Source organism: Urocitellus parryii, chromosome 6 (genome assembly GCF_045843805.1).
Source record: "Urocitellus parryii isolate mUroPar1 chromosome 6, mUroPar1.hap1, whole genome shotgun sequence".
NCBI lineage: Eukaryota > Metazoa > Chordata > Mammalia > Rodentia > Sciuridae > Urocitellus > Urocitellus parryii.
Window position 1 is genome coordinate 100,103,285 of NC_135536.1, and position 27,325 is coordinate 100,130,609.

The following is a 27,325-nucleotide window of genomic DNA, read 5'->3' on the forward strand; positions in this document are numbered from 1 at the left end:
AGCAGAATCTGACAGAGGGAGAAGCTGATTCATCCCATCCTACAGGAAGGTCTGGAGCTGGGATGGTCCTTCAAAGCTGTCCCCACCAGAGGCAAAGCAATTGAACTTTAGCATCATACCACCAGCCAGTTATTGGTTATTGGTGAGTCAGTTCCATACCTCTGAACACACTGTAAGCCATCAACAGCCACTGGTCCCAGCAGCAAGGATTTGGGCCTGTGCCCAGGGAGGCAATCTGACCACAGAGTCGACTGCATAGTTGGTCATTCACTTTTACTTCACTGTAGGGATCCCATTATATAAATAAAACACAATTTATCCCTCTATAGATGATGAAGAGTTGGGTTATTTCCACTTTGGGAGGGTATGGTAAACAATATTTCTCTAAATAGTCCTACACATCTTTCCTGGTAGATACATACAAAAGTTATTCTAGAGTATATGCATGTAAATGGAATTACAAAAAGTTAGAATGTGTGCATAATTTACTTCACTCGATAATATTAAACTGTTCTAAACAAAGATTTCCTATTTTATAGATTACAGTCATTTATCAATATCTCAGTTGTGTCAATTGAGATTTTAGTCAGAATTTCTAATCTAGCATGCAGAAAATAAACTATAAATTTGAAGTTTTTGATATCAAATTTCCCTGAAGAATGTGTGTGTGTGTGTGTGTGTGTAACTAAGAATTGAACCCAGGGCCTCACATGTGCTGAGCAAGTACTGTACCACTGAGGTACATTCCCAGCTCCCTGAATAAAGTTTTTTTTTTTGTTTTCTTAAGTCATTGATTTTTTTTTCTTTTTTGCCATTTAAAAAAATTTGTTCTGTCATTCTACATGACAGTAGAATGCATTTTGATACATCATATATACATGGAGTGTAATTTCTCATTCTTCTAGTTGTATATGATATGGAATCCCACTGGCCAAATAGTTATATATGTTCATAGGGCAATAATGTCTGATTGATTCTAGTATCCTTCCTACCTCTTTACCCCTTCCCCTACCTTTACTCACTTCTACCTAATCTATAGTAACTCTATTCTTCCCTAACCACCCCCAACCACTGATTCATCCAATCATACAGGGAGGTCTGGAGCTGGGATGGTCCTAGCCACCCCCCACCACCTTATTGTGAATCAGCATCCATATCAGAAAATACATTCACCCTTTGATATTTTGAGATTGGCTTATTTTACTTAGCATGATATTCTCTAGCTCCATCCATTTATCAGCAAATATCATAATTTTTTCTTATTTATGGCTGAGTAATATTCCATCATATATATATGTATGCCACATTTTCTTTATCCATTCATCTGTTGAAGGGCATCTAGGTTGGGTCCATAGTTTAGCTATTGTGAGTTGAGCTGCTATAAATATTGATGTGGCTGCAATACTGTAGTATGCTGATTGTAATTCTTTTGGATATAAACTGAGGAGTGGGATAGCTGGGTCAAATGGTGGTTCCATTCTAAGTTTTCTGAGGAATCTCCATACTGCTTTCCATAGTGGTTACACCAATTTGCAGTCCCACCAGCAATTTATGAGTGTACTTTTTCCCCACATCCTTTCCAACATTTATTGATGTTTATATTCTTGATAATAGCCATTCTAATGGGAAAAATCTTAAGAGTAGTCTTGATTTGCATTTCTCTAATTGCTAGAGATGTTGAACTTTTTTTTTTCATATATTTGTTGGCTGTTCCTATTTCTTCTTTTAATAAGTGTTTGTTTAGTTTCTTTGCCCATTTATTGATTGAGTTATTTGGTGTTTTTTGCTGTAAAGTATTTTGAGTTCTTTATATATCCTGGAGATTAATGCTCTATCTTAGGTGCATGAGGTAAAGATTTTCTCCCATTCCGTAGGCTCTCTCTTCACATTATTGATTACTGTCTTTTCTGAGAGGAAGCTTTTTAGTTTGAATTCGTCCCATTTATTGATTCTTGACACTAGTTCTTGTGCTTTAGGAGTCTTGTTAAAGAAGTTACATTCTAGGCGGACATGGTGAAGATTTGGGCCTACTTTTTTTTTTCTATTAGGTACAAGGTCTCTTTTCTGGTGCCTAAGTCTTTGATCCACTTTGAGTTGAGTTTTATGCAGGGTGAGAGAGGGGTTTAATTTAATTTTGTTACATGTGGATTTCTAATTTTCCCAGCACCATTTGTTGAAGAGGCTATCTTTTCTCCAGTGAATGTTTTTGGTGCCTTCCTCTAGTATTAGACAACTGTATTTATGTGGGTGTGTTTCTGTGTCCTCTATTCTCTACCATAAGTCTACATGTATGTTTTGGTGCCAATACCCTGCCATTTTTGTTACTTTAGCTTTGTAATATGATTTAAGGTCTGGTATTGTGATGTCTCCTGCTTTACTTGTCTTGTGATGTAATGTTAGGTTATTTATTTGTTGATTTTTCTGCTTTTAATGAATGAGCTCAATGCAATGAACTTTCCTCTTAGTACTGCTTTAATAGTGCCCCAGAGATTTTGATATGTTGCATTGGTATTCTCATTTACCTGCAAGTATTTTTTTATTTCATCATTGATTTTTTTCTGCTATCCATTTATTATTCAATAGTGTATTATTTATTCTCCAGGAGTTAGATACCTTCTATTTTTTATTTTATCGTTGATTTCTAATTTCATTCCATTATGATCTGATAGAATGCAGGGTATTATTTCTGGGTTTTTTTTTTTGTATTTACAAAGAGTTGATTTGTGACTTAAGATATTGTCTATTTTAGAGAAGGATCCATCTGCTATTGAAAAGAAAGTGTATTCACTCATTGATGAATGAAATATTCTATATATGTCTGTTAAGTCCAAATATTTGTTATATTATATAGTTCTATAGTTTCTTTGTATAGTCTTTGTTTGGAAGATCTGTCTAATAGTAAGAGAGGTGTGTTAATGTCACCCAGTAGTATTGTGCTGTGGTCTATTTGATTCTTGAAATTGAGAAAGGTTTATTTGATATACATAGATGCTCCATTGTTTGGGGAATAAATATTTACAATTGTAATGTTTTATTGATGAAGCTAAATTTTGCTAGATATAAAATTCCCTGATGGTATCCATTTTCTTTGAGAGCTTGATATATGTAATTCCAGGACCTCCTGCCATTGAGGGTCTCAATTGACAAATTAGTTGAGATTTGAATTGGTTTCCCCCTATACATAACTTATTTTTTTCTTTCTCAGGGCCTCTATTTTAATCTTATTCTCAGTGTTAGTCATTCTCATTATATCATGTCTTGGTTGGGTCTGCTGTAATTTTGTACGTTTGGGGTACTGTAGACATCTTGTAGTTCATTTTCCATTTCATTCTTTAGGCTTGTGAATTTTTCTGATATTTTGTCATTGAAAAGATTGTGCATTCCTTTGGTTTGTATCTCTGCTCCTTCATCTATCCTGATACCTCTTAAATTTGGTCTTTTTAAAATTTTATCCCATAATTCTTGAAATTTCTGTTCATGGTTTCTTACCATCTTCTCTATATGGTCAACTTTATTTTCAAAATTATATATTTTTGTCTTCATTGCCTGAGGTTCTATCTTCTAAATTGTCTAGGGTGTTGATGATGCTTTCCATTGAATTTATAATTTATTCATTTCTTTATTTTGAGGATTTCTGCTTTTTATTATTGTTGTTGTTGTTGTTCTGTTTTGCACAGTTTCTAACTATTTATTGAAGTGATTTTTCACTTCCTGTATTTTCTCTTTGATTTCACTCTTTATGCTAGCCTTCATATTGCAGATCATTTTAGCTATGTATGTTCTAAACTCCTTCTATAACATTTTTTTTTCTACTGTGTTGTCAGTGGATTCTGTTATTGGAGCATCTTGGTTTATTTGGGTGATTTGTTCCTTTGTTTTTTCATGTTGTTCATGTGTTTTCCCATCTAGCAGCATGGATTTGAGTCAGCACAGATTCTACCCTGCAGGCTTATAGAGTCCCTGAAGGTGTCCAGATGCCTTTAAGCGGGAGACCAATATCAACAACACCCAATGCAATCAACATACAGCCTCAAACCCACTAGTTCCTATTAAGATGTTCAGATTTATCACAGTAAATTCAGATAATGAATTCAATTATTGTCTACAATATTCTTGCTGGGAGTTTGCTAAAAGGGCTTACAATTTCAAATGGTGGACAAGGAGAAAACAGAAGTGGTGTAGCATACAATGTCCATGAGGGAGGAGGGAAGAAGCCAGAAGAAAAAAATATATAGGAAGATGGAAGAGGAATTAAAAGAGATTAGCCATTAACAAAAGAAAAAATTAAAAATATAAGAATACACAAGAAAACTACAAAATACCATACACATACCACAGTCTTTGATAAATTGACTCATGAAAAATACCTGGTTTCAAATATGATAGAGATAATACAAAGGTGTGTTTAGGGGGGTGAACCTGGATGGAAGATTAACAACTATTTCCCTCAGCATTCAAACGTTTCTCAGCCCTGTCTCCAACTTTTCATGGGATTGTGAGGCCCAGACCAGACCACACAGACCCAGTCACCATCCCACTGATCTGGCCCTCAGACACTCCAGGGTGGCCACACAGCAGTCCCAAGATCTCAATTCTGGTCCAACTTGCAGAGAGACCACCAGGGATGCACTCACACAGAGGAGCAACTCTGAGAAGAGGGAGCAAGATGGCAGCCACCAGAACTCCCAGCAGGAAGACCTCAGGTGCAGCCAAACCCACAGGCACCCCAAAACTTGACCTCCAGTTCCTGGTCGGTGTCCCCAGACAGAAGTGGCTGTACCTGAGATGGCAGTGGCCGCAAACCAGCCATCCCCCAACCCCCAAGGTGCTGTCTGGCATCCTAAGATGGAGGCAGCCACATGCAACCAAACCTGTAGACAATCTGGCAGTGGATCACAGTGGTAGTGGCACCATGAGAACTGGGCCACAGCAGCAGCATCAGCATCAGTGTCAGGGAAGTGTCGACCTCCGGGCAACAACAGCAGCATCATAGGTAGCAGCTGTGTCTGGAGAGACCTGAATAAAGTTTTAAAATAAGTTGTACCCTACAACTATCTGAAGAATTCTTAAATAATGCCTAGTGAGTCATGTTCTTGTGTAATATTCTTCCCTTGAGTGTGGACAGAACCTGTGACTTGCCTCTAGCCAACAGGACATGGTCAAATCATAAAACAAAACAAACCAGAACTCACAGTTAGATTACATGTTAAAGGCAAAGGAGTTTTATAGATGGAATTAAGGTCCTGACACAGTGTAAACTGATAAAAACACAATACTTGGAGGGGTTGAACTAATCAGTAAGCCCTTTAAAAGAAGGCTCCAGACTTTTTTAAAGTTAGGAAGAATATTCTGTTGACTTTAAGGGATAAAGCTTCCACGAGAGCTATAACCACAAGGAAAGTGATTCTGCCAATAATCATGCGAGTTACATGAGAATCCTGAGCCACAGATGAAATTCCAATCTCAGCCAGTGCTTTGGTTGCAGATTTCTGGATCACAAAGTAAAGAACGTACGTAGTAAGTCTGTGCCTGGAATCCTGACCCATGAAAACTGTAACAACGTACATGTATTGCTGCTAAAACTGTGGAATTTTTTATGCAGAAATAGAGAACAAAATGCATCTATCCGCAGCTAAATTCTCATTTTTTTTCCAGTGACATATTTCATTTTTGTCATATGACTATTTCAATTCCTTGATTTTTTTTTATTTTGGAGTGAAAGAGTTATAATTTCTATCTTATTTAAGAGAATTATTAATTCCTTGAAAAGAAGCAGAATATCATTCAAATAGCTATATCATAGTATCAAGTACTAGTGACCGTGTCCTTTCAAAGAAACTTCATTCCCTTTACATGGATGAGTGTATCTGTAGAAACTCAAGGCTTAGAAAGAAATTTTTCATGTCAATTTCAAGGAAAAATACCTAAAAATGACTTTTCTGAAGTATTTAAGATTACCTAAGCTTATGAAGAGAAAAAGTAAGGGTTAGTTTTCAGCAGATAATGGTGACAGAATCATATGAAAAGCTGACACCCAAAGCATAGCCAGAAAAAGCCTATAAGAGTTAAAGTTTATAAAGAACAATGGGATGGCATTGTTACAGATTACACTATCTGCCAAAACAAATAAACCTAAACTCAAGTGTGAGAGTTAATTTTTTTCTCACTCACGTAAAGCCTATAAAAATCAGTATGCCTGCTATTCAGATGATCTTCCTTTCATAGTTTGAGTTTTCTGAAAGGAGAGCCCGTAGAAAAAGACTTATAGACAGTTTATTTGAAATACAATCCCAGAAAACAGGAGTTGAATATATAGTGAAAAAGAGATAAGGAAGAGGGGAAATCTACAACAGATTTTTTTTAATGAGCTAATTACTTCCATACCAACTGAAGCATTCACTGTTCTTAAGAACCTGCTGGGAAACCATACAGAATGTACCTCAGAATTTTCCCAATGGAGTATTGGGAAAGTAGTGGGTTTAATACTGTCTTTCCCAAAACTTGTTTATCCAGAACCACAAAACGTGTTCTAAAATGGAATACAGCTCTTTGTGGGTGCAATTAAGTTAAGCATCTTGCAGTGAGGTCATTCTATTTAAGAGCAGGTCTCAAATGCACTTGCAACTGTTCCTAAAAGAGCCGGAAAAGTATTAGACACGTGGATAACAGAAGACAGCCATATGAAGGTAGAGGCAAGGATTGATTTGGTCAGCCACACTTTGAAGAATATCCAGGTTTGTTACCAGCAATTAGAAGTTTGAAGAGGTATAGCCTGAATTCTCCCTCAGAGCCTACAGAAAGAACCAACCTTCAACATCTGAATTTTTAGATTTTTCACCTCCATAATTTTTTAATAGGTTTATGTTGTTGCAAGTCACCAACTGTGTAGTAATGTTCATTGATGGCATACACTAGGAAACTAATAAAAGAGTCCCAAGCTGCTGACTCTTCAGCTCCTCCAAATCCCACTTGAATGTGACATCATGACTGTCTAAGACTTTATATTTAAAAGTCCCATGTAGCAGAACAAAGAGCAGTTATAGCCAATGTTTGACATGGGACTGTGACAAGATGCATGGGCAATGTGCCCAGACATCACGTTGCTTCATGGAGGTGATAACCATTTACAGTTCCAGTTCCCTTTTATCTGTGGTTCTGTCATCTTAAACATAGTACCAAGATGGCAGTGTTTTCACATATCAAACTTGAAGAAGGAACAAAGGTATGGACAATTATATAATTGTTTAAAATCTGGAGCACTTCTGCTCACATTCTATTGGCTGGTACTTACCACATTTCAGCAGCTACCTGCAAAGGAGCTAGGAAGAACAGTTCTGATTATCTATTGCTGATTCAGAAGTAACACCAAATCTCAAAGACTCAAAAAATCAATAATTCATTTTATACACAAATCTGCAGTTGCAATTTGGGCAGGGCCATGCTGGGATGGCTTGTATTTGTTCCATGCAGCACTAGCTAAAGTCTAGATGGGACTTCTAAGTTGGCTTGTATGACATGGCTTGAAAATTGGTAACTGTGGTCTAGAGGCTCAGTTGAAGTTGATAGCTAGAGGCTTTAGTTCATTTCTATGTAGGCCTCTCCATAGACTCTTCAGGTTTCTATGAAGTGCAAAAAGCACTCACTTACCCCCAATGCTTCACTAAATTCTCAACGTATTACAGCATTAAGCTCATACTTGAGGTTCAGAATTGCTATAAACAGATCCAAATAGAGATGAGTCTTTTTGTGTACAATGTCTCAAACATGGCTCCTTCTATCTGAATATCTGAAACATTTAAAGCCAAGTTGTCCCAACAAATTCAGCATCAAGTGATGTGACAAAAAGGACAACTGTAGTAAGTATTTTCTTGAGAGAGAGAGAGAGAGAGAGAGAGAGAGAGAGAGAGAGAGAGAGAATAGGAGATGTATAACAGTTCTTTTCCATAGAAATTCTGAACTCTAACTAGGAACATGATGCCAGTCCTGTGTCTGTAGATGATTCTTCTTGACTCTTGGTTCAGTTCTCTGAGCTTCTGATCTAGAGTCATCCTCCTATTCCACAAAAAAAAAAAAAAAGAGAGAGAAAAGAAAGAAAGAAAAGAAAAAGAAAAAAGTCTCATGATTATAACTAAGTAGTCTGCTATTCTCTTCATTGCCCATAGATGATTGGAGAGTTAACTGTCCCTTTTCATTTTATATTGACTTAATCCCTTTTAATCCAAACTTGATTTTTTAATTTCAACTTTCTGTGGAAATTTCACTAAATTAAAGTGACACCCATATTTCTTTCTGAGATGGACTACTATTGAACATTATAAGTCATAGGAATATGCACTGAAGATTATAATTCACTCTACAAGATACATCCTAGACATTCATGAACCTCTCTGAAACCTTCCTTTGGACCTAGACATTTTACAACTACTTAAGTAAAACACCTTGAATTTGATATGCTTCCTGGAGAATCTTCAGGAGAGACTGAGGACAAGAAAAATAACTTTGGAATCCAAGAAATTCTGATACTTTCATAGTCTTCTGAATTCTGCTTGGAAAATGATCCTTTTGTTTTTTAGTTGATCTCTACCTACAACTGTATCTTATTCTACTTAACTATGTAGAAACAGGTGGCCCTTTTAGCATTTTGCCAAACTCACATTACATTTTCTGCTTTCCACACTTTATGCCAATGCCATATTTTCCCCATAAATAACAGGTATTATCCTTTATTTGGCTTAAGGAAACAATTTCTTCACTGTACTTCAAATTCCCACCACAAGTGTTTTTATTTCATTAATAATCTCCTGGAAATTCTTTGAGCTTCTACACAGTATTGATTAGTCCCTAATCAATGTTTTAGGTTTTCAATACATTAATGCACCTCCAGGATCAAATTCTGGCTCAGTTATCTATCAAGCAACAAACAACTTCAAAACGTACTGTTTTAAAATAGTAACAGTAGCTTACTTGGCTTATAAATCTTCAATTTGGGAAAGCCTGAATGGTAAGAGTCATCTGTGCTCTGTGTGGCTTTAGCTGGTAGGCCTGGACTGGTGCCTTATGTAAGATATACTTCCAATATGGCTTGCTCAGTTGGCTAGCAAGTAGAACTGGATGCTGACTGGGAAGTCTACCAGATCTGAATTCTCTACATGACCCCTTACCAGGGCTACTTGTGCATCCTCACAGCACAATGGCTATATTGTAAGGTCAGATATTCCAAGAGACAGAAATTGAGAGTTACTATTTTCTTAAGGTTTTAGCCTGGAAACAGATATATATGTTACTTCTGCTGTATTCTGATGATGCATGTCAGCCATATTCAAGGGAAGGAAATAAGCATACATTGCAACAAAAGGTCTGTCAAATAATTCGCAACCATCATTAGCCGCCTACAGTAATGTAGTTATGTATCCAAGAAAAAGGGAACAGATTTGGTGAACAGCTATCCATTCTCTGCCACAGTGCCTTTCAAACTTGTTTATACTTTCAAACAGTAACCAAATAATTTTATCAACATGCTATCAAGTGCTCAAAATTTATTGTTTCAGTATGTTTGGGCTGCTAAAAAAAAAAAAAAGTACCTTATACTGAGTAATATGTAAACTCACAGTTCTGGAGTTTGGGAATTGTAAAATCAAGGTTCCTGAAGATTTGATGTTAATAAGTGACTGTGCTTGTAGGCAGCACCTTCTTGCTGAATCCTCACATGGTAGAAGGGGAACAAGCTCTCTCAGACCTCTTTCATAAGGACACTAATCCCATCCATGAGGGATCTTGTTATAGTCACCTCCCAAGCACCTCCCTCTTAATCCTATTGCATTGACAATTAGGTATCAACATATAAATGGCAGTGTTTGAGGGCAGCCTGACACAAACATTCAGACAATAGCACTTGTGGATTATTTACTTTCAGGCATAAAATCATGGAAATATGTATTAAAAAGAAATTCAGAAAGCATGTAGTCAATGTTTAGATACAATATAGAGAAGAGATATTTGTTTAGCACTTCCTGACCATGCATGGGTTGTCTCTATGTTGTTTTATCTCTAAGTGCCTCAGGTGGGGTGGTTATAACTTTTAGAGATTTATGATGTTTTTAAAAGTTTTTTATGTTGTACTAAAATCTTTCCTAGTTGAAAATTTTGTAAGTATTAATTTCTCGACCACACAAGACAAATCCAATTTATCTTTTAATCATTTTCTACATAACAGCCCATCATGTATTTGAAGTCAGCTACCATGTTAGTCTTGTGTTTCCTATCTTTGGTCTAGTTCTTTTAAAGCTGTAGTATCTCAGATGGAAAATAAATGCCAGCCAGATGTGAGCTATTGCATCTTTCTTTTTAAATCTTAGTTTGTGCTATTTAAAGAGAAAGATCAAACAATTAGTTTATTCTTTAAAATAGTAGTGTTTTATATTCAAGAAACTTTCATATGCATCTTTCCTGAGATACTAATAAGAACTGTGCCACCAGGTGTGGTGGCACATGCCTATAATCCCAGTACTTGGGAAGGTAAGGCAGGAAGATCATGAGTTCAAAGCTAGTCTCAACTAGCAAGCCCCCAAGTAATTTAGTGTGACCCTGTCTCAAAATAAAATGTAAAAAGGGCTGGGAATGTGGCTTAGTAATCGAGCACCTTGGGTTCAATCCCTGGTACCAAAACAAACAAACAAACTTGTCAATTAGGTAGAGCATATGCCATAATTTTGTAATGTGGTTAGTATTCATCTATTCATCTACTATGGTATTAAATATCTTATTCAATATTTTATTATATATATTTGCTACAATTTTAAGGAACTTTAGATAGGGCAAAAGGTAGAGAGGAAGAATGAGAGGGTATGGGGTAGAAAAGACAGTGGAATGAGATCAACATCATTACTCTAATTACATGTATGAATACACAAATGGTGTGACTCTACTTTGTGTACAACCAGAGACATAAAAAATTGTGCTCCATATGTGTACTATGAACTGAAACACATTCTGCTGACATATAGAATGAATTAGAATAAATAAATAAATTTTAAAAAGAAATAAAGAAGTATATACATACTTATTATATTAATTTTAGTATTAGAATTACTAAATTTGAAGAGATTAATTCAGTGCTTAAATTTATATAATAAATCAATGGTAAGCTGAGAATATAAGTTTCTGATCCCATGTCCAAGTATTATTTTTTATGATATACCATGCTGTTACATAATTTGTATTTCTAAATTCCATGTTCAGAATTTTGATATTTTATAGTTAGATAAAGATTACTTACTCCGGTATAGCCTATTCAAATTCAAGAACCATTTAGAGCTATTAAAAACCACTTACAGTGTCCAAACACTTTGAAAAGCAGTTTTGGCAATTTAAATGTCAGGATACCTGTGACTTATAGAAACTGAAAAGACCCAGTAAAGATTCTTTGAATATTTTGCTGATGTGAAATATTCTAACATATGAACATTCTTCTTTTTTTCTAACCAGATTTTTGGTTTTGAATAGTTACTCTTTTTTAAACATGCTGTTTGCTTAATATTTTTGTTGTTCCCAATTAGTATATTATTTGAGAATATCGGGAATTTCCTTGTGAATGTTCATTTAAAAATTAATGTTTCCCAAAATGATATGGCAATGGTGTCTGTAAACAGCTGGAAGGGATACCATGTAAAATATCCAGTAGGAGATTCCACCTCCTCTTAAAATTAAGAATCTGTATATAATTGAAAATTTGTCAGATATAACGATGAAACCAAAACCTTTGTTATCATGATAGAATGCAAAATCTAGTAAACCCATTATTTACATTGGCATCCAGAAAAAATTAGATCACTCTTCTTCCTAAAACTTGAGGCCATTTTGACCTGATTTAATTACAGATTAGTAGTGATTCTTGCTAGAGCATGAGGATTTCATAAAAGCAGAGCAGAGATTACCAGATGATGCTTCCAGTCATCCTGATTTAAGTTGGTCTGGAATAGGGGACCTAAGATCAATGCTATTTCTAACAAGTGAGTCTGATGTAGACAATCCACGCACCAGACTTACACAAATATTGATAATTAGCAGTTTTGAAAACAGTCTCAAATATCAGTCCATAGTATTTTTCTTTTAGATTCTCTGTATAAGTTGCAATTCATATTTTCCCAAGGCATGCTCGAAATAGATTCTCAAAGTCAAGTATACAATAGATCAGCAATCAGAACATTTACTCTGCCCAAACTCTTCCAGAAAAATGAAGGTGCCACTGCTTTATCTATGGTAAAAGTAAATCAAGATTTATCTGCAGGACCAGAATATGACGTGCTATCCACTAGTGTATATGATAAAGATCCAGCCAATTCTAGAATCCAGGCTCCTAACTTCATTCATCCTAGCTTGCTAAATCCCTCCCATGCATGGGCACCACTGAAGTGACTTACTGTGTGTCAGTAAAATTCAGTGGGTAAGAAAAGCAACTTTGACAGTGGCATTAAAGATTAATAGTAGAAGCAACCTTTGATGTGAGTAGATCAAAGGTGATGAAGTTGCAAATGGTTTAAGTAAGAGATGAGTGAACCTTGCCAAAGGCAAAGAAAATATTGGCATGATCTTTAAAGGATGCCCCATTTATTTTAGGTTATATAGTACATAGGGAAACTTCTTTAGCCATCAATTAAAAAATATTATCACTTCCACTCAGCAGTGGTACTCAAACTTAATTGGTGTGTGTGTATGTGGAGAGGGTCATAAACCCTACTGAGCAATACCTTCATTTCCTTCTTTATCTGTTGACAAACAAAATATGACTATATTTTCGGCTATCAAACTTCAGTATCTTTAACTCTAGAACAAGAAAGATAGAGTAAATAGACACTAAAGCACATTAAGTTTTTTATGTTTGGTATTCTGACCTTGTATGACCTTGAATGGACTACTTTATCTCAGTCTTAGTTTCCTTATGTGTAGCATACAAAAATTACAAGAGGTGTTGTTGTCTGTAGTCTTTTTAATCTTAGTGTGATTAAGAATGAAGAAAGAGGTACAATGCTGTGGGTGAAGCTAAAAGCTGTTGGCAAAAGTTGAGAAGGGGGAGGAAAAAAAATGTTTGCATTTACTTATTGTGTTGATATTTTCTCTTCCTTTCTTGTCCATTAACAGTGTCCTTGAGTCACTTCAGATGCAAGGTCCTGGGATCTAGTCTTTTTCTGAGTGGACTGAGAGCAGGGGTTGTATAACGGGTGTGGTACCAAGGTTCTCACATAAAGTTAATACATCTTTTTCTTCTGCTAGGTAGAAGCCTCCATAAGCGCTTTCGTACTCTGCTTTTTTGATATCCTGTCCACACTTCACCCTGCAAGCAGATTCATGTCATTGTGCTTAAGTGTAATCAAACAATTGAGCTTTAGTCTTCTAGGATTTCCAAGATGAGCAATCTTCACATGATTACTCTAGAAGCCATCCTATCATCTTGATGGCTTTCTGTTTGGTGGGAGTTTGTGAAGAGTTGAGATCTAGACTCCCTGGGTTATCCCATTGTGTCCATGTCTGGCTATTCATTGTGTCTCAAACCAAGCGGAATTAAAGCAACACTAGTTGGGAAAAGCAGATGAAACATATGTGTTGATATGAACGATAAAGTTTAATAATTTAGTATGAGATTTTGGGATAACAGGGAACTGAAGGTAAAACAGTGACAATTAAGAATGCTTTAAAACTGGGTGGAAATCAAATGGAAATGAGTTTAGAAGTAGACCTGTTTGTACCTATAAGTCTCAAACTGCAAATGAGTGCTTTATGATTCTGGCAGTCAGGAGCATAAGAAGTGCATAGGGATTTCACATAAACCTGGGTAATTTTGTTTAATGAAAGATTTCCTTCTCGTGCAAGATATATGACTCCAAGAAAAAAAATGCTTAGTGTTATTAGTGTGCAGGAATAGTTTCATCTGGGTCTATAAAGCATATAATTAAGTCTTGGCATTGAGGCTATAAAGAAAGAAAACAAGGCTATATATTTTAAATATGGTTTACGTGTTTTGTTATCAGTTAAAAACATGCTTTTTGGAGGTAAGAGGAATATGATTGGGCAGTAAGAGAAAAGTAGCAGTCTCTGGAAGGCTAAAGCAAGAAGGTGATTCCTCTGATGTCAAGAATGTCCCCCAGATTGCCTTGAAGTAATAAAGGGCACTTAGGAAAATTCTCTCCCTCAAACCTGTCTAAATGTAGAGTAGGATAAATGCTCTCCCTTTTCCTCACTGATAAACTGTCCTTATCAACCTTTGCAAGGATCTAAGGTCCCCTGAGCATCTAAAACTTTGTTTGCCTCTTAAAGCAGTGACAGAGTTCCTTTTCTCTAACCTAGGAAGTTCTAGGGCTAAGATTTCTTCTTCTCAGAAATATGAGGAGGTAAACCACCAACTCAGAGTCAGAGGAGGTTACAAAACACATCATATATAGAACTATATAGTTCATTATTTAACATTAATGTATCTTGTCATATTTTAATTATACTTAAAGTTTATTTCTTTGTAAATGTTCAGGGTCAGCTATTAACCCATTGTATTTCCTTTGTATCCATGCTGTGCTGATTTTTCAAATTCTTAGCATCAATAAACATTGTTACCAGGGTCTTTCATCATCGTTGCTTTCTAAAGCCATCTGATTATTCACATGGCAGCCATCACCTACACATGCGTGCACACGTGTGTACACACACACACACACACATCCTCTTCAGAGACATTATACATTTACCTTACCTCAAGGGTCACTTCCCTCTGCTCTCCTAGACTTTAACTATACAGCCCTTCACCTAACCTCTCCTTGCCTCCCACTCTCCAGGACTGAATGCCTAAACACAAATGAACTACTGACCGCAATCACCTGCCCACCTGCCCACCTGCCCACCGGCCCACTTGCACTTCTCATGCCTTACTCCTTCTGGATCTGTTTCTCCCCCTTCTTTCCAATTCCCATCTTCCTCCCTTCACACACACACACACACACTTGTTCTAGGCCTCCAACTATTTTCATCAAACACTCACATCTTTTCCTCCTTTCCTCCTTTCCCTGTGCACTACAGTACCAACTCCAACACTCTGTTTTATGGTTTCTAGATTCAGTACTCAAGAAAATCCATGATGGTCCAGAGTGGTATCACTGTAAGTTCAGAGACCCACCCTCACCAGAGTTTGCAAGGCACCTGGCAGGGCCACTATGGGTCCAAATCAAGACTCACTTTTATTCCTTTCAGGTGCTATACCTCCAGAACCCTGTCTTACCACCACTTCTCTCAGATGGAGTTCCTAGCTGTCTTTCATCAACAAGATTTACCTGCAGGGCTTTGTCTTCTGACTCAGAGAAGAAGCCAGATTCTTCATTTACTCTTGAGGTTAATTCTCCTTCATGTACTCTGAGTCACATTCCCTTCTATTTCCACAGAAGAATTTCTTCTTTACTTATTCATCTCTTTTATAAAATTTTGTTCTTTTTCATTTTAAGATTTTACCCCAAAGTTTTTTTCCATGCCTGTGTGTTCTCTTCTCTCTCTTTGAGTAATCTTGTTTACTTCAAAATTTTAGCAGTTTCATGAATTCCTCCTGGAATTCTTTCTACAGAAACAGTCCAGAATACTTTTGAAACTTCAGACTTGCCTACCTAATTACCTTTTGGATAGCTCCACTCGATTCCTTCAATTCTTTTTCCTTACCAACTAATCACCTTGTTCTTCCAATTTTATTTAATAATTCTTTCCAAAGTGTTTCTCTTCGCTTCCATTAAACTTCTGCTACTGCTATGTCATATAAAACCTAAATGTACCCAAATACTCCCATGTTTAATGGTCCCTATCAAGTTTGGTTAAAATGAAACCTCCTTGACATGACACAAGTTTCTTCAAGATTTTACCCCTGAGTTTCTCTCCCCAGTCTTTCATTTCCCAAAGTATGTTCAGAGGAATACTTATTTTGTGGAAAGTTTTGCAAGATAAAGTTGGGAATAGGTAAGAGTGGAGGACCTTAACAAATTCAAATACATTTGAGAAACAATGTTCTAGTATTAGCTCTTTGAGAAGTAGTTCTTGTGTTGATCCCTGGACCAGCCACACAGGCATTACTTGAAAGGTAGATTATACATGCAGATTCTCAGACTTCATGGTAGATCTGGATCAAGAACTTTGAGAGTGGGGTGGGGACTAGCAATTTATGTTAACAGGCTTTCCAAGAAATGATTATACAAAGCAAAGTTTGAGAAAGATGGTCTTACGGAATTACAATGTATGATACATTATTGAAGGATTCAAGAAGTCGGGAGTAACTAACTTTGTTTAAACAAATGTTTTCTGAAGTTATTTGAGCATGGATTATGTGTGTGTTTGGTGTGTGAGTGTGTGTGTGTGTGTGTGTGTGTTAATGAGGAAGAGAGAGAAAATACTAGCATCCAATTAGACTAAAGTTAGAGAAACACACTTTGTCAAAAGCTGTTTTTATCCTTCTTACTAGTAATTCTTCAAATACACACCTGACATGTGTTTTTGCATTTAAATTATGCATCTTTGCATTTCTTTCACCTTAACCATTTTCCAATCAACTCCCAAGAGTAAGTATTTCATGATTATATGCTTATTAAATAAATGGACAGAAATATTTCATACCAATTCTCACAGTGTTGATTAAATCCAATTAAAGTGAAGACATCATCTGTTACTAAAATACTTTTTTTTTTTGTTCCCAGGATGTAGGCTCCGTATTTACCTCTCTTATTGTTTCTCTTGCTGAGAAAAAACTTTTTAGTTTGAGTAAGTCCCATTTGTTGATTCTTGATTTTAACTCTTGTGCTATAGGTGTCCTATTAAGGAATTTGGAGCCTGACCCCACAAGATGGAGATTAGGGTCAACTTTTTCTTCTATTAGACGCAAAGTTTCTGGTTTGATTCCTAGCTCCTTGATCCATTTTGAGTTTACTTTTGTGCAAGGTGAAAGAAAGGGATTCAATTTCATTTTGTTGCATATGGATTTCCAGTTCTCCCAGAACCATTTGTTGAAGATGCTATCCTTTCTCCATTGCATGCTTTTGGCACCTTTGTCTAATATAAGGTAGTTGTAACTTTGTGGATTGGTCTCTGTGTCCTCTATTCTGTACCATTGGTCTACCTGCCTGTTTTGGTACCAGTACCATGCTGTTTTTGTTACTATTGCTCTGCAGTATAGTTTAAAATCTGGTATCGCTATACCGCCAGTTTCACTCTTTCTGTTTAGAATTGCTTTTGCTATTCTGGGTCTTTTATTTTTCCAGATGAATTTCATGATTGCTTTTTCTATTTCTGCGAGGAATGCAGCTGGGATTTTGATTGGCATTGCATTAAACCTATAGAGTACTTTTGGTAATATGGCCATTTTAATGATATTAGTTCTGCCTATCCATGAACAAGGTATATCTTTCCACCTTCTAAGGTCTTCTTCTATTTCTCTCTTTAGGGTTATGTAGTTTTCATTGTATAGTTCTTTCACCTCTTTTGTTAGGTTGATTCCCAAGTATTTTATTTTATTTTTTTGAGGATATTGTGAATGAGGTGATTGTTCTCATTACCATTTCAGAGGATTTGTCACTGATATACAGGAATGCCTTTGATTTATGTGTGTTGATTTTATATCATGCCACTTTGCAGAATTCATTTACTAGCTCTAGAAGTTTCTTGGTAGAACTTTTTGGGTCTTCTAAGTATAGGATCATGTCACCCACAAATAGTGATAATTTAAGTTCTTCTTTTCCTATCTTTATGCCTTTAATTTATTTTGTCTGTCTAATTGCTCTGGACAGTGTTTTGAGAACTATGTTGAACAGAACATCCTGGGAACAAATATTTACCCCTCACACTTCAGATAGAGCTCTAATCTCCAGAGTATACACAGAACTCAAAAAATTAAACAACAAGAAAACAAATAACCCAATCAACAAATGGGCCAAGGATTTGAACAGACACTTCTCAGAGGAGGACGTACAATCAATCAACAAATACATGAAAAAATGCTCACCATCTCTAGCAATCAGAGAAATGCAAATTAAAACCACTCTAAGATACCATCTCACTCCAGTAAGAATGGCGGCCATTATGAAGTCAAACAACAACAAGTGCTGGCGAGGATGTGGGGAAAAGGGTTCACTTGTACATTGCTGGTGGGACTGTGAATTGGTTCAGCCAATTTGGAAAGCAGTATGGAGATTCCTTGGAAAGCTCGGAATGGAACCACCATTTGACCTAGCTATTACCCTTCTGGGACTATACCCAAAAGACCTAAAAAGAGCATACTACAGGGACACAGCTACATCAATGTTCATAGCAGCACAATTCACAATAGCTAGACTGTGGAACCAACCCAGATGCCCTTCAATAGATGAATGGATAAAAAAAAAAATGTGGCATTTATAAACAATGGAATATTACTCAGCACTAAAAAACAATAAAATCATGGCATTTGCAGGGAAATGGATGGCATTAGAGCAGATTATGCTAAGTGAAGCTAGCCAATCCCTAAAAAACAAATGCAGAATGTCTTCTTTGATATAAGGGGGGCAACTCAAAACAGAGCAGGGAGGAAGAGCATGAGAAGAAGATTACCATTAAATAGGGACTAGAGGTGCATGGGAATGGGAGAGAGAAGGGGAACTGCATGGAAGATGGTAGGAGACCCTCATTGTTATGCAAAATATGTATGGCCCAACTAGTATGGCCCTATGTATAAATGTGTCTGTATAACCTATGTGATCCTGCAATCTGTACACGTGGAAAAATAAGATTAAGATTACGTACCCCATTTGAATCAAATGTATGATATGTCAAGATCATTGTAATGTTTTGAGCAACTAATAAAAAATTTAAAAAATATATGAATGGGTTTGCTGAATACTCTAAATTAATTGCAAACCTGTTTTATAACTCTAAGAGAGATATACACTACTCTCATTTGAAATTACTTCATTTTTAAATGAATAATCAGATTAATTGTAAATGCCACTCTAAATTTAATGTGCATAATTCCATAAAAATCATCTGTCTTGAACTAGATAAAATATAGCCCCAAATTAATGTGCATGTTTAAACTGCACTCTAGCATGTTTTGAATCATGAGAAACTATTTAAGGAACTGCTCTGACAATTTTGTTTACAGATCAGAAAAAAGAAGAAAAATTTGAAAAAAAAAAAAAAACTTTTTTTTTTCTATCATGTTCTCTATATTGGTCTTCTCTTGATGGGATAAGCTTGTATTTTCGTATTTGGGATCATGAAAGTGTAGTGTACATCTTATCGGCTTGTCTGCATATACTTTTCAGTAGTGAAATATCCTTTGGAAACAATCATTAGATGCTTTCTTCTGCCAATTCTAAAGCCTATCAACATTCTGCTTCAAAAAATTCTCTCCCCATTGCACCCTCACAAACTTTCTTTCAAATCTCTTATTATAAGAATTCTTCAACAAAATAATTTTTAGCCACTATTACAATAATCACTTTAACTTCAATTGATCTAATAAGCTATATTTTGTGAACATGTTATAAATTTTTGTTGTAATTAAAGTGTCTATAATGGTTATATATTCTCATTATGATAAATATTAATACAGAAAAATTTCAGTAAATATGGATACTTATTAACTTTCCAAAATTTTCTTATCATCTATTACCTTAATTTTTCCAATGATAAGGAAAAATATTTAGTAGGTTTCTAGGCTATATCAATAAGTTACTTTGAAAATTTAAGTCTTAATAAACTCGGTAAACTTTATAATACACCTGATTGTATCTCATATTTTTAAACATGCAGTCTATTAAAATGGAGAAAGCCTGATTTATGTTGCTGCAGTGTGCTGTGTATAAAATTAATGATTCAGCATCCAGTTTGGTTTATTCTGATATAATATATATGGAATTTGATGCAAAAAAATGCACCATTAATAATCCTCTGGTGTCATAGAAAAGACCGATGGAAATACAATATGTGACACCTAAGGGAATTCAGAATTAATGCATATTCAATTACTCTGTCTTTACACTTTTCCTTATCAGTCTTTGCAGTTGATGATAAGTAGTGTGATGTTAGACATATCATTTATAATAATTTCCTTTTATTTAATCACACTACTTAAAATATGTAAGACATGTTGTTTAGCCATGTACACATCATGGTGATTAATGATAGTATCCTAATATAGCCCACTGTGGCCATCAGAACTAATTTTATTTACAGCCTTCACAATTCACCAGGTTGTTCAAATTTCTAAATGCACCAAAGAGAGAGAGAGATTGGGTTTAATAAAACGAGTCAATAATTACATTATTGTGGCAATACTAAAGTTGTATTCACAAAACTAAGATAAATTTCAATTAAAAAAATCTAACTTAAAAGTCAGACAAGCTGGGTATTTGTAAGCCTGCCTTGTTCTTCCTAAGGATCCACTGACAGAATTCAATATACCTCGGGTATTGAAGGAGGAAGTCTGCCAACAAGGAGTTTCAAGTGGTTCTCAGGGATCAGATATATATAAAATTCTTTAGATTCTGAAGATTGCTTATAGTTTGTTCTGGCTATTTGAAGTAATTTATGTCAATCACTAATTTTTTTGACCATTTCGCTCTACATCCTTTATGTTTTCAACATAAAGATAAATAGATAGCTTTTGGAAGTACCCTAAGGAAATATGTGTCCCTTAGGACACATATTTCCTTAGGGTACTTAAATAAAATTAAGGTCTCTAGTAATGTGTATGGGTCTCTAGTAATAAGTGAATGTGTACAGGTCTCTAGTAATAAGTGAATGAACTATGAGGCCATATTTTAACTCAAATGAGAACAATAATAGGGTGACAATTTATTCACATATATGTCTTGGCTGACATTGGAAGATATACATCCATTCAGCACAGGTAGCTGATTCAATCATGGCAAAAGACATGGCAATTAAATATGACAATAAATTGGGCCATATAAAACTGAATATACCATTTTCATCAGAGTTTTTGTGTTTCCTGAGCCACAAATTGAAGTTTTCAGATATCCTAGACCTATAAGCTTGTAGATGATTTAGCAAAAATAGTCATATGAGCCATATGTTTCCCACTTATTTGCATACTTGAGTGGAAATTACCTCTGCCTATATTTTTTCACCTAACTTTAAAAGTATATATGAAAAAATTGCTGTAAGAATACCCACCAAAATAAATAACCAGAGTAACTTATCTATATGTTGAAAAGAAGTATATAGGTTGAAGTAAATTCAGATCATTTCAGGCCACACTCTCCTTTCTAGAGGTGAGGGTTAAAAAAATTCAGAAAGTGTAGTAAATTGAGCATTCAACGATTATTTAAATAAACAGGAAAAGAGAAGAGGATAGATTTATAAAATTTTAGTTAGCTGAATGAATTTGTGGACATACAGGGAAAATTCCAGACAGTTCATATAACATTGTAGAATTTCACAGTATGATTTTGTAATGAGGCAGTTTTGAATTCTGCACACTTTGTGACTTTGACTAAAACATTTACACATAAGTTACACACACACATACACACACACACACACACACACACACACACACACACCCAACTTTACATACACAAAGTTCAATCTCTATTTGTGAAAGAAGCCACATTGAGTGGATAATTTCTGCAATTCTCTGTGGGCATAAATTGCAGTAGAGGGAAGAGAAACATTTATTCTAGATCCAAATAAAAGAGCACTGGAAGGTAAAACAAAACAAAGGAGTGATTAGAAATACAGGCCTGGCCTCTCAGAATTTATCCTGTGGAATGCCATTCAACAAAGAAAGGAAACCTGAGTTTAACAGCTTTGTCTCAGATGATTTAAGAGTTTCTCATAACATTTTTATCTGATCCTCCTATTTGACGGTGACATCTAAAATTTAACCTTTTCTTTTGCATGTTGTGTACCTTGTGAGCAGAATAAGAAACAGGACATTCCTCGGGAAGATCAGGGACCCACCACCAAGAATTTGGATTTTTGGCCCCAACTGATTACATTGATGGTCACCATCATTGATGAGGATAAAACCGCCTACACACCCGTGCTAAATCAGTAAGTATTCTGTTTTTAGAAATTAATGGGTTTCATTCCACTAAAGTTAAAAAAAAATGTACATTTTATGCACAGCCTGTATTATGATGCCAGTAAAAAACTTTTCTAAAATTAAGCTTCAGAAAACAATATTTTTTCTATTTTTATCAGTAAATATCAATTCAGCAATACTATGAATTTTTCAGTTTCAACCTTGTCGAGTATGGTTGTTTGGACATGGAGACATATTTCTCAAGACTTTATTTTTATTTCATCTAGAAAAGTTCCTCTTTCCTGTGGTTCTTTTCATAACCATTCCTTTATTTCCAAAGATAAAAAGTACTCTGCTCCCCCAAATTTTAAAAAAAATGTTATAGAGCTAGTATTAAACATATTCCACTGTGGCGTTTAATAATAAAGACCTTGTCCAAAAAAAATGCCTCCAAAGTAGTTGTGCACGTTGGATTTTTAATCAAGTTAATGCAATATTTAGTAGAACAAGTCCACTTTTGCAACCTATAACCTGAGGTTCTATTCCTCAAGAAAGGGTAGATAGGTTAAATTCATGACTATTCTAGAAATTTAAAATAATCATCTTCTCAAAATGCCACTATCTATGAGACCTTTGGCAAATTGTGTAATTTTCCTGGGTCTCGGTTTTCTTCTATGTGAAATAAAGACATACTACTAGATAATTTCCAAGATCCAATTTCATTTAATGTTACACATATTGAGGGTGAAAAGTAACAGATTACAAACCAGGAACTTAACAATTATGTTAACTGGAGTAGTTAGCTGGTAAGACATGAAATGATGTGGGCAGTTAGGACAGCAGAAGTAGGCAAACTATGAAGTAGAACAATGAAGTAGCTCAACAGAGAACCAGTTTTATAGAGTTAAAATTTTTGATGGATTAAATTAAAATTCCAATTGCAGAAGGAATAAAGTATCCCAATTTTTACCCTTTCTGCCTCTCAATCATCCATTGTCTCCTGCCTCAGTTTCCCCCTAATTGTGGAGGATATGTCCTATCTTCTGTCTGCAACCACTACAGCTTCCCATTTATCTTTTCACTTTTTTCCCTGCTTTTCTCCAGACCTAATCCTTGTACCCATGTTTGCTTCCTGCTAGTCACAATGTCTCCTGATCACCACCTGTAGAAACCTCACTATTTTATTCTCCTTTGTTAGGACTAGGTGACCTCTCTTAATTCGAGGCATGTCCTTTTCACATCATGGGTCCTGGGAAGTATTTTGTCTACTTGATATCTGCCAGTTTCTTGGAATAAATTTACTTTCTCATTCATTCTTTGGATCTTTCTTGAGGACAGAGTAACTGGTTTTTCTAAAGATTGGGAGACCAATAATGTAAAAACAAACATTTTCTGAGAAACACAAATTAAGTTACTTGATTATATTTGATTCGATCATAATATAAATGTTATATAGCATAAAACATATTAAAGTGATATGATTGTATTTATTCAGATTTTAAGGATATTCTAAAGCTTTTTTGCTTAACTGAGATCATTCAATTTTGTTTCTTACTCATTTTAATCAATGCCTTACAGTGAACTCAAGTGGATATTGAGATGTGGTCTTGGTGGCCAATGTAGCATTTGTATAATTTGATGAAATTTTTGTGCACATCTGCTTTATTTACATAATGCATGGTCACATCAAGTTTCATTACTCATCCCATTGGCTACTTGGGCTGTGTTTCACAGAGTAAGAAATACAGACCACTGGTCTGGATCACAGGAGCTACGAGTTGACTTTGCAGATTCTGAGCCCTCTCCTAAATTTGGAGTCAGAAAATCTGCAATGGCACTGAAGTCTGCAATATTTATGAAGAGTCTCTCATGTGCCCTGTGTGTACTAACAGATGAGGCCCAAACCAATTTGTGAAAGATATGTCAAGCTAAAACAGGTTTGGGTTTTATTTTGGAAGACATGGCTAGTAAATGATTAAAAAATACAGGACATTTTAAAATCTCCTTCTGTGTAATCTAGGATTATTGATATAAATAATTTATTGAATGAATTTTTTATTGCTTTTATGACTGAGAAATGATTGTAAGCTTTTGTTAGTTTAAATTATATAATATTTATAGTAATTGTAGAGTGTAAACATGAAGAAAAAGATTTCTTCTATTTTGATCACTATATATATTCAGGCATATATACTTATTGAAGGAATGAATAAAGTAAATCCTTATGTGTGAGTCAATATCTGTTTTCTCTGTTTCTGCTTCATTGATTGATTAATTGATTCATTATTTAAGCAACATTCTCTCAATTTTAAACTTTTTTATGAGGTTGCTTTCTAGAGGCTTATACAAATTTCACTGACACTGAAAAATATTAAGCAGAATATTTCAGAATTAGGTATAGGTTTTCTCTCTCTAACAGGTTTATCAAGCTACTATTAAATATAATAAAACTGCACATTTTAAAGCATGTAAGTTGATTAGTTTTGATATATGCATTTAGCCACAAAACCATAGTCTCTATTGAGATAATGAAGAAATCTCTCTCTTTTGTAAGTTGTCATGTGCCTTTTTAAATCTGTCCTACCCAGCCCCTCCACTGTCCCCAGGCAGTCACTCATTTGCTTTCTGATGCTATAAATTGGTTTGGAAAGGTTATTATTACATGCACTCTCAGATCTGTCTTCTTTACTTCAATTTAACTATTTCAAGACTCATTCATGTTGTTTTGAGTTTTTCTTTTTGAGTAATATTCTATTGTATGACTATACCACAATATATTTATCTATTCATCTGTTAATCATTTTTTGGATTTTTTTAAGATGAAGTTGTTGTGGATATTTGTTTACAAGTCTTCTATAAACGTATTTCATTTCTGTTTGATCATTTTCCAAAGTGACTGTACCTTTCTAATACTTGGGACTATTAGTCTTCTAATTTTACCCTTTTAAAAATTTTATAGCAGTATTTCAAATTTCTTGGATCCTAATGTAGTAGACCTTCTTTTCATGTATTTATTTGCAATTCATATTTTTGATGGTTTGCGTTCACATCATTTTCCCATTTCCAAATTGGAGTGTTACCTTGTTATTGTATTGTTTTACTGATTTATGTATTCTAGAAGGTCTGTTATCAGACAAAAATTTTATAATATATTGTCCTAGTTTGTAACTTTCGTTGTCATTTTTAATTAGTATCTTTTAAAGAGCAAAGGTTTTGTGTGTTTTTTTTTAATTCTGATTTGAGTAATCAAATTTATTGACCAGATTCTTTTATCGTTCAGGCTTTTCATATGCTATTTAAGAAATTCTTGCAACACCCAGGATCAACTTGCAACATCATGGTTTTATTCTAGATATCTCACATTGAGATCTATCATTCATTTCCAGTTAACTATTTTATACATGAGATGTTAAGGTTCATTGGTTTGCTTGCATATATTTATCTAAAATTTTCAGCTCCACTTGTTGTACAATTATCCTTTCTTAATTGAATTGTTTTGGCACCTTTGTCAAAAAGCAATTGACTATATATAAAGAGTCTAATTCTGTTCTTTCTTTCTATTCTGTTCTGTGTGTGTGTGTGTGTGTGTGTGTATAATCATTACATTAGTACCACTCTTCTTGGTAAAGGTGGTTTTATGACGTATTCTCAAATATCATAAGCTTGTCAACTTTGTATTTTAAAAAGCTTTTTCATTAATCTAGTTCCTTTGCAATTCCACTTAAATTTTGAATTTGTCAATTTCTGAAAGAAAAAAAGCCTGGTGAACTTTTGATTGTAATTATGTTGAATATATGAATCAATTTGGGGAAAACTGAAACCATAAACAGATCAGTTCTTATGGTCTATAAGCATAGTATATATCTCCATTCATTAAGATCTTTCATTTCTCAAGGCAATGTTTGTCATTCTTAGTGAATAGGTTTTGCAAATTATTTTCCAAATCTTTTAAAATATATCTTGATTGCTATTGAAAATTATATCTTTTCCTTCAATTCTCTTTGTTGGTAAAATACAGTTATTGTATGTATTCCTCTATGTTTAGAAAGGCCATTGTCAGCCTTTCTAAATTTACTTCTATTTTTGTAGATTTCTAATGATCTTGTCAACAATAAAGATAGCCCAACTCATTTCTTTCCAATATGGATGTCATTTGTTATTTTTCTTGCCTTATTCCTCTAGTACAATAATATCTCTAGTACAATATTGACTAAAACTAATAAGAGCAGATAAAATATCCTTGTTGTAATTCCAATCTTATGGGGAAAGCTTGGAATCTTTCACCAATATATATGATGTTAACTGAGGAATTTTTACAGATATTCTTTATGAAATTGATGAAGTTTAGTCCTATTCCTATTATTCTGAGAGTTTTTATTATGAATAGCTATTTTATTTTGTCAAAAATCATTTCTACTTTTATTAGAATAATTATATAATTTTTTATTCAAGTCTACTAGCATGACGATTGTACTTAACTGATTTTTAAATTTAAACTGAGCTTATGTTTCTGGGATGTAGTTCCCATAATCTTGATATGTAATCCTTCTTATATATTAGATTTAATTTTTGCTTCTATTTTTATGAAGATATTAGTGTGTTTCTTTTTATATCCTCTGCCCCATGCTTGGTATCCAACCAAGTCCTCATACATGCTGGGCAAGTGCTCTACCCATAAGCTATACTCCCATCTTTGCTTATAATATCTTTTTATGATGTTTATATCAATATAATTATGGCTTTATATAATGAGTTGGAAAGTATTGTCTTTGTTTTGATTATTTTCCAGAAAAGTATTTATAAAATTGAAAATTTGTTTTTTGAGATTTTGTAGGATTTACCAGGAATGTCATCTGGGACTAAAGTTTTCTTTGTAGAGGTTTTTTTGACTAAAACTACAATTTCTTTATTAGATGTAGGGATAATCAGATTACTCATTTGTTCTTCATTAATATTTTGTAATTTGTGTCTTTCAAATGATTATTTCACTACATTTTAGTCTTCAAATTTCCTATCATATAATTGCTCATGACATTCTCTTATTATCTTCTTCATGTCTATAAAATCTGAAATGCTTTCCTCTTTCTCATCCTTAATATTGATATTTTATATCTTCTCTCTTTTTCTTGTTCAACTGTGTCAACTGGGTAGACATGGATTTTGTTGATATTTTTAGAAAAAACAGTTTTGGGTTTTATTAAATTTCCTAATTATTTTTGCTATTAGATTTATTTGTTTTCTTTATTACTGTCTTTGTTAGTGGAGATAACTATTAAGCAACTACAGCAG

At 34.6% G+C, this 27,325-nt stretch overlaps 1 protein-coding gene across 2 annotated transcripts in view; it reads left to right on the forward strand.

Moving 5' to 3' along the window:
* The window catches only part of Unc13c (unc-13 homolog C), a 544,151-nt gene that overhangs the window by 322,154 nt on the left and 194,672 nt on the right, over positions 1 to 27,325 (forward strand). For both annotated transcript variants that reach the window (XM_026391056.2, XM_077799599.1), the window contains one exon: positions 21,932 to 22,065. In XM_026391056.2, coding sequence (XP_026246841.1) covers positions 21,932 to 22,065 — 134 coding nt within the window. The remainder of the gene's footprint in view (positions 1 to 21,931; positions 22,066 to 27,325) is intronic.